At 42.9% G+C, this 9205-nt stretch overlaps 1 protein-coding gene across 1 annotated transcript in view; it reads right to left on the reverse strand.

Annotated features, from left to right (window-relative positions):
- Window positions 1-4251, reverse strand: part of CRPPA (CDP-L-ribitol pyrophosphorylase A) — a 105486-nt gene extending 101235 nt beyond the window's left edge. The window contains exon 1 of the mRNA XM_053999562.1: window positions 4073-4251. Coding sequence (XP_053855537.1) covers window positions 4073-4233 — 161 coding nt within the window. The 5' untranslated portion in view covers window positions 4234-4251. The remainder of the gene's footprint in view (window positions 1-4072) is intronic.
- Between the last annotated feature and the right edge of the window lie 4954 nt (window positions 4252-9205).

Raw genomic sequence — 9205 nt, forward strand, 5'->3', positions numbered from 1 at the left:
CATTTGTAAACTTGAGTATGTCCTCCTTAAACTCATTCTGGAGCCATGTTCTATAATTAGAGCTGGGATTTAGGGATGCAACATATTCATATAAGAGCATAAAGGTATCCCCTAGATTGATTACATACAGAACAGCTATGGGTTTGTCTCACTAAAACTCATGAAAAGTACTAATCCAGTAAAGTATGTTACAAATTTTAATGAATGAGAGCTGTGCACTACACAGGTTGCTAGCTCTTCTGAAGATCTGCTTATGGAAATGTTGCGAAATGTTTTAAAGAAGTAGAAAGAAGTAGTATACACTCAATCTGGCAATAAATGAATCTTTTTTTTCCTCCCTTAATTTGTCACATCGTTTCCTTCAGAAAGATTTCATAATAAATTAATAATCTACTCAGGACTGCGTAGATTCCAGTTTCTGGATTTTCCAGTCTACTGCTCAAATCCAGTTTAAAAACACCATTTCAATTTCATAACTGTAATATTGGATCAAGCTTCAGAAAGAATCAGCATGACACATGAAAAAGATCACAATGCTGTGCCCCCAGTGTTCTTTAACAACACACAATTCTAATGCTTCCATACAACACAGGCTGTGGTTCCAAAGTGGAAAATCAAGTCTGACCAAATGCCCAGTTACAATCACTTTACAACTGCCTTGGGAGGACCTCAATACTAGCAGAAAGCAAACAATGAGACAGAAAGGACTATATGTTTCTTTCCTGCAGCTATCCTCCTCATCATCACCTACATATAGACTTGCTGCCTAGTGAAATATGGTATTTTTCCAGTAAATTTCAAACAGAAGTGCAAACACTTACAGTAGCTGAGCTAGAACTGAAAGTAGGGGAGCTCATTAACTCTGCAACAGATTAAGCTGCTCCTTCAAAACACAGGCTGCAGAGGAAATGAAACAAGCCCACTTTGAAACTGTATCACCTAAATGGCATGCTGAGGTACATATGTGACCCAGATTTAACCCTCCACCACTTGACTCACACAGAAACCAGTGCTGAAATCTGATATAAGGCTCAAATACCCACACTCAATCTCTTGCAATTCTTACTCTGCCACTAAAAAACTATTCAATATAACCTACTGAGACCAGCAAAACAAGGCCAGAACCAGGCAGTCGCTGCTGAGATGGCTGTAGCAGTGTTAGATAGGATCTTTCACCATCACAGAGTTTCAGAGGCACAAGATAAATCATTACATTACTTTTGCTAACCTTATTAAAAATCAAATGAGAAAAAGAAGCATCAAGAACAAAATCCATTTGCTGAATGCAAGTATAACTTCCTTTTGCTCCATAAAAGCTTTGTTATTAATTTATTGATATATGAAAATATATTGATTTATTGATATATGAAAAATATATTAATACAAATATATTCTTACAGTACAATATATATACTATATATACTCTTACAGTACAAAAATGGTAGCAGGAAGCTTTTATGTTATATGGTATATTAAGATAGTTTGGAGGATCTCATGTACAGAAACCACTCAAATAAAATGCTCCTTATGAGTCATACATGGTAAAAAAGATACCTCCATGAAATTTGCTGTAACTATAGGTTATTTCAAAACAAAAAGCTAATGACAACTGGACAAAAAGAAGTATCAGAGTAGATCCATTTAACAAAACTGTAATTGTGTGACCTATAGAGCCAGTGAATATGCATCAGTCAATGGAGAAAAATACTTAGTACATAACTGTCTCATCTGCCCGTTTTTCCACATTGATATTTAAGAGTCTCACTACTTTCTGCTGAACAGCATAAAAATCTTCTACTGATCTTTAAAAATCAAAGCAGCTGCACATTCTTGAACTGCTCATGCATTTTTGTCTATACATTGTTACCTCTTTTCTAGATTTAAAAAAGCTACAAAATAGTCTCACCAGCCCAGATGTCCAGTTCAACAGAACTTGTTATAGGCTAATGAGTCAATGACCCATTCAGTTACATCAGGTAAACAACAGACATAAGATAAAGCATCAGGCTGAACACAAAATCTGCCATTTCTGGGTAGATTATGTGATAAACTGCAGTTCCTCAATATTACATGCTCACGCTTACATAGGCACAAAGTAAGAACAAGGTACATCCTTCACAGTTTCAGAGCCAGAAGTAAAAGTGTTGAGATGAAAATGAAAGCCATCCCAAGCTTTGGAGTACATCCATTCCCAGCTCTTCACATACATCTATATCAATCAACATTTCAATTCAGAAGACATGGCAGGAAGCTCTGCCTGACAGAGCACTGGCAGAGGTTATTGAGCTCCTAAGCAAAAGCACCAAGTTGTTACTCTCACAACCAACTTGGCAGAACTGCACAACAAGAAATCAACCTAATTTTTTGCATCTTTAGGACAAATATAATACTGCTGCTCAAAGTACAGCTATTTTCTCAGTGCTTACTGACAGTAAAAATAAAGATTTGTTTTTTTTTTTTAAGATGCCTAACATTTCCTTCCCAAACCTCACTCTGTTCTCTTTTCCAGGTCTCCAATACACTGAGTGAGGATATAATTCATCGCTGTAGATTCCCATGACATTTTGGCAGAAATCATAGCTGTGGCAAGCTTTGGATTGGACACTTTGCTTACTGATGTGCTTAGCTTTGCAACTGGCTGCTGTTGAAAATTAAATAAAGAAAACAAGTATTTCTTTCATAAAGTAACAAGTGACCTGACGGAAGCCTCCCCGGGTGGGAATGGAAAAAGAGCCCAAATTTTGAAGTTGTACAAGTTTCCATGTGTTAAAAACTTTGGGAGATGGTGGCAATTTTATTTCTTTCACTAATCTCCACTCCTCCCCATTTATTCTCTCTAAAAATATAAAGATTTGTTTTCCTACAGGTTACTGCAACACATCCAGAATTCCCCTTGACACTCTGCTCCAACCTGCGGTGTTTCAAGTGACACTAGATACAAGACTTACATAATGCTAACATTTGACAATAATACATTAACTGTCAGTCACATGCCTAGAACTCAACAGCCTTACAGAAAGGAAAAACCTGGCTGCTAAGAAATCCCATTACTTTAATCCTTTGCTCCAACATAGAATCATAGAATGTTAAGGGTTGGAAGGCACCCTAAAGATCATGTAGCCTGAATCTCCCTGCCATGGGCAGGGATACTTCCCAGCAGACCAGATTGCTCAAGGCCTTATCCAACCTAGCCTTGAATGCTACCTGGGTTGGGGCACCCACAACCTCCTGGGGAAACCTGTTCCAGCTCCTCATCACCCTAACAGTAAAGAATTTCTTCCTAACACCTAACCTAAATTTCTCATCTTTCAATTTGTACCCGTTATTCCTTGAGGTATTACTACAACATAAACTTGGGAAAGTTACACTTGCACCTTCACACTACATAAACCATCAGCTTCTAGTTCAGCAACTATAACTTAAACATTTTTCCTTCAAATTTCCTGGTGATGCAAGGTGTTTTACCATGGGCAATAGTGAACCATAATGCAGTCCTGTACATCAGTGAGTTCATTCATCCCATCATGAGGAGTGGATCATTTTTCAAAGCCTTTGGACATTATAAAGACCATCTCCAGTGGCAGAATAGATCTCTTTTCAGGGCTGATGGAAAGTCCTATGACTGTCTCCAACAGCTACGGTGGCGTCACAGCTCACCAAAGCAGCCACTGCAGCTACACAAACCCTCGAGCTTCGAGGCTGAGTGGCCTCGAACAGATGATCTCCAAGAGCCAAGGAAGGCGGCACGGCCTCGAAGCATGGACAGGGCTGGGAAAGGAAGGCAGAGAGCCAACCGGGATGGCGGCGCTAGAGCCAGGCTGGGGTGGGGGAAGCGCCCAGGTCCCGCCGGAGACTTCTTCCCAGGGGAGGGGGCCCAGACACACCTCGTTCCCTTCCCGGTGTGAACGGGGGGGGAGGGACGGAGAGTCACCGCAACGCAAACTAGACACGCCCTAGTGCCAGGGCCCGAGGCGAGGGCAGCGGGGGCTGCCTGCGGCTCTCCGGGGACCGGCGAGGGCCGGCAGGAGCCCGCGGGGCGCGGTCGGAAGCCGAGCGGCGCCGGGCTCGTTACCTCTCCATGGCCCGCACCGCGTAGCTGACGAGCGGCCTCCCCTGCACGGCGCAGAACTGCTTGGGGGTGGCACCGCCCAGGCGCTCCCCGCTCCCGCCCGCCGGCAGCACGGCCGACACCGACACGCCGCCGGGCGCGGCGCCACAGCTGCTGGGCTCCATCTACGCCGGGCCCGGCGGCGGCTCCGCTCCGCGCCCCCCGCGGCAGGAACAGCGCAACCGCCCGCCCGCCTGTTTTATTCGCCCACGACGTCCGCGATCCAAAGAATCCAGCGCCCGCCCGCTCGCCTGTCCCCGGCGCACACCGGGCCCTACCGCTCGCCCCCCCGCGCTACCCGAGCCCCCGCAGGAGCTCCCCCGGGCCCCGGCAGCCCCGCGGGAACGCTCGGACCGCGGCGAGGGAGCGCCCGGGCAGCGCGGCACGGCGGCGGGGGGCAGGCAGAGATACTGCTCGGGCACGGCGGCCATGGGCCCTTTAAATGCCCGGCACGCGGGTGCTCGGGGCGGGGCCGCGCTGAGGGGCGGGGGAGCCGCGGCCCGCCCTGTCCCGCCGGGCGCTGGGGCGGCCGCGGAGCGGGCCCGGGGGGTCTGTCTCAGTGAGGAGGCGAACACAGCGCCAGTGGCGCCGAGGGAAAAGCAGACGGAGCCCTGGGCCTTCGCGAGAGCCCAAGAGGCTGGCTGGGAACACCTGCTGAAATGTGGTGATTGTTTGCCTTCATTCTAGGAGGGGGAGATTGGGATAGGATCATATTGGAATTGTTAAGGTTGGAATACCTCTTAAGTCATCGAGTCCAATCGTTAACCCAGCATGACCGTATTCACTGTTTAACTACATTTCCCAAGTAGTACACATCCATACACCTTTGGAACACTTCCAGGGATCGCAGCTCCACTGCTTCCCTGAGCATCCTGTTTTAATGTCAGCCCTTTCCATTAAGAGTTTTTTCTTAATATCCAACACAAACCTCCCCTGGTGCAACTTGAGGCAAATTCCTTTTCTATCCCGTGCTACCTGGGAGAAGAGGTCCACCTGAGAAGAATTTCCACCTGAGTCCAGCCTTCTTTCAGGCAGTGTAGAGAGTGACGGGGCCTCCCCTGAGCCTCATTTTCTCCAAGCTAAGCAGCCCCAGCTCTCTCAGCCACTCCTCACAGGACTTGTGGTCCAGACCCTTCCCCAGCCTCTTTGCCCTTCTCGGGACTCAGTCCAGCACCTCAATGTCTTTTTTGAAGTCAGGGGTCCAAAACTGGACACAGCACTCTAGATGTGGCCTCACCACTGCCAAGGATAGCAAGACTACCACGCACTATTTCTGATACAAGCCAACATGCCATTGGCCTTCTTGGCCACCTGGCTCATGTTCAGCCACTATGAACCAGCACCCACAGGTAAAACTCAGTGGTAGTAAATTCACTGCAAGGATCTGAGATGTTCCAGCTTATCTCATGATACTACTGTAAGCAGTGATGGCTCAGACATGTTTGGAAAATTCCCAAGGCACAGCCTGGTGATCACCTGTCAAGATCTTAGTGAGGTGGCAGGTGTCAGGGCAAGCCAGGAAGCTGAGCCAGTGGGTGCGGGTCAAGGTCAGGGAGGCATCAGACCAGGAGCAGACATAGGAAGCCAACAGTAAAGACTGCTTAAAAGTAGCTCCCAAAGCTAAACAAGGAAAGCAGGGTTGAGAAGAGGGTTGCTTCTAGCTTTTTCATAACAATTTTTACTAGTGGAAGAGTTGTGTTTGTACTTGACAAGTTGGAGTCACTAACTCAGTCATCCAAGCTTGAAGATGGGGGTGCTCAGGGCCCTGGCCCTTGCCTCTTTGGCGCTATTTTTAGGAAAAATACAGTGTCTTATATGCAGGCTATCCTAAAATGACCAAAATCTTTAGAGTCTGCAAAATTTTGTTACATATTTGAGAAGATAGCTTATTTACAGCTTTTCAGGTTTCTCTTAGTTGTGTTAAGAGGAACCTAAGAAAAACACATATAGAGACCTTTCTGAGGAGTAAGCATGAAAGTTTATGTGCCAGCTGGGCTGCTTTGCCAGTGCCAGCTGTAGACTGGAGTAAAATGATCATACAGACCTGCAGAAGCATCGTAAGTAGGAGTCATACAGTAGGACTGAAGTGATCCCTCCTAGCAAAGGCAAGACTCCACAGGTGTTCTTGATATCTATAGTAGCAGGAAAGTCATGCACAGCACGGACACTTTACATGCAGAGGTGTCAAGCTTTTGGAATGGAGACTTTTCACCAGAGAAGGAATTAGCTAGAAACTGAATTGCCTTCCTCCCAACAACTGCCTTCAGGACAGTTTAGCATGTGGGATTTAAAAAAAAAAAATCCATTGGCTCAGCAATTATATTAAATTGTTTATGTTCTTTTTTAGCAGGTCTTTTCTTGGAAAGTATTTTATTACCTAATTCCTGACTGGTGACATATTTGTCTGTTGTCTCTTGATGTCATAAATGTGTCTATTGTCTCTTTTCAGTACTTCCAAGTTTGTACTGTGAGTCAGCATGTCTTCATTATTATTAGATGCCCAAAAATAATTTTTGTTCTTAAGCTAGGCACCTCTAATATCCACGATCATCTTAGATTCTGATTTTTTCTTGCAGCAGTTCTATACAAATGTATTAATGACAGCTTATTCTGCAGCATTCCCATTTTTCTGTTTTTTTCAGTGTAACACATTCTGAATTCCAGTCTCAGGTCTTCATGCATTCATTCACAAATACCACACTTCTTGTTTGCCTTTCTATAATGAACAAAATAAGTTCTTTTTAGTTCCGTGGCTAATCACACTGTACATGAGTTCTGAGGATAGGTAAGTAAGACATTCCCAACACCATAACAGCCTTCAGAACTATTTTCCCCTTCCTTCTTGACATTGTGGTTTTGTATGTCTTCACCTACACCCTCAATCTGTTGTGCCCAGTACCTTCTTTCTTGTCCAGACAGTGTTTCCCCACTTAATCTCATTCATTATTATTAACTTCTTCTGTGAAGGAACATGTGCCAATTTTTTGTTCTGTTCTTACTGTGAAGTCCATTTCCCTTACTATGCTAGGGATATTACACTTGATCAATCCAGAATAAATAATATTTGATGGATGGACTTGGGTGGATGCAGACTTCAGTGTCATCATATCTGTTGTATATCATGGTGAGATTTTACAATCCAGCCAAAAAGCACTTTGAAGCTGCTTTTGGCTGCACTTGAACATGAAATGTTCCAGAAGTTCTCATGCTTTCCATAGTCCCTATGGAGTGAAAAATTTTTGGCTTGTGTTGATAGCCCCTGGTAATTTTTCCGGAAGCCCATCAGATTCTTGGCATCTTGGTTATACTGAACTTGTTACTGCTATTTCTCCTTTTTTTTTCTGTTTTCTTAGACAATGATATGGAAGGAAGAGCATATTTCACATTCTTATATATTTATATTATGTTTTACCATGAGTTAAGAGAACTGGGATTTGGGGGTTTATATTTTTTTAATATTCATTTGTTAATAACATGCAGTGAAGCACTTTGTGAATGCAGCTAAACTTTGTGCATGCATGATTTATCTTCAGTTCCATTCCATTATACATTTTGTGCTTAATCAATATAATATTTTAGTTGCTGTGCATATATATGCATGCTCATACATAAACATTGGAAGTGGGTAAAATGTAAAGTCACACATATTGGAAGAGCAATTTTGCACAGTTATTTTCTGGATAAAAAGGGACAGAGGCAGCATTTACCTCAAAGCAAGTAAAAGCAGGCTAATCTATCATTTCTGTGCAGGGGTATAACATCTGAAACCACAGTTGTAGTTTGCAATTATGCAGTAAATATGCCAATCATATGTTTGAAAAGAAAAGTGAGGTTTTTTTCCTTTTTTTTTATTGAAGAAAGAAGATATGTACAAATTGGAATCAAATTACAGTTGTGAAATGCACCTGACAATTTGACTGCTGGGGGAAAAAAATCATCTGTTTCTATGACTGAAACCCATAATAGGGTTTTTAGAGAACATTAAGTTATGGGAGTGGTAGATATAATTCTGAAAGTCTTTTGTGGAAAGATTAGTGAAAGAATAAAATTCCTTAATTTAAAATTGCAGTTGAGTCTTCTGTAGATGGGGGATAGCTGAGAATTTGTCCTTTTTTCAAAACTCTTGAAGCATTTTATTTTTAGTGCAGGCAAAATAAGACGAATTTGCCTTTTCCTGACAAGCATCAAGGTTCACTAGTGTTTTAAAGGGAAATGCATGCAATTGAAGAATATTTTGCAAGTTAAAGTAAATTGTAAAAACAAAATTACAAAAACCCCACAATATACTGTGGAGGTACAAGATCTCTAAAAGACAAAATAAAGATAAAAATATTACAAATCTGAGGGCCCTTCTTGAAGTTAACATGGTATCTGTAGCATTCCGAGCAGTTGTGCAGGCTTTTAACCAGAACCTTGTGTTTGCAGGATTGTATTTCACTGATTTTATCCAGATATACAAATTTTTACTTCAGTGGTGGCAAGCCATAAAATGAACATCCAGAGCTGTAAGGAAGGAAGTGGAATGCCAGTTCCCTTTAGACAGTTTTTGTGTTCAAGAAGGATAAGCAGTCTTGGCTCTCCTGAAGTCACCAATAATTGTCTCAAATCATAGAAGTCACTGTTTACAGAAATAGACACAGGTTCCTTGCCTATCTAAAGAGATTAGGAAGACCCCCAAAGGATAGAATTTCAGTTTTTATCTTGCATGTCTGTTGCTATTTGTAGCACTTTGCACAAGACATCTTAAGTTTCAGGGAAAGCATGCTTATTTTTTTTTCCAGATATTTTATTTCAGTTCTGATTGATCACTAGAAAAAATAATCTTGTGCCAATTTTATTTTATGCTCTTCACAATTTTCCAGTTGTTGCCTGAGTCTGAGGGCTGATCAGCCCTCCACATGGTCCTTTGAGACTGACTTACATCTTCGCTATTTAAATCTTTGTCGCACAGCAGCTGCCTTGAAATATTTGCTCTGTGGTGACAGTGGTTTCCAAGTCAATATAGTGTCATAGGGAACATAGGGCTTGAGGCAGTATAATAGAAGGGGCAATGTTGAAAAGAGCAAAAATATTTTCTTTCCAAAGAATATTTAGCAC

The sequence above is a fragment of the Vidua macroura genome, chromosome 1 (genome assembly GCF_024509145.1).
Source record: "Vidua macroura isolate BioBank_ID:100142 chromosome 1, ASM2450914v1, whole genome shotgun sequence".
Lineage (NCBI taxonomy): Eukaryota > Metazoa > Chordata > Aves > Passeriformes > Viduidae > Vidua > Vidua macroura.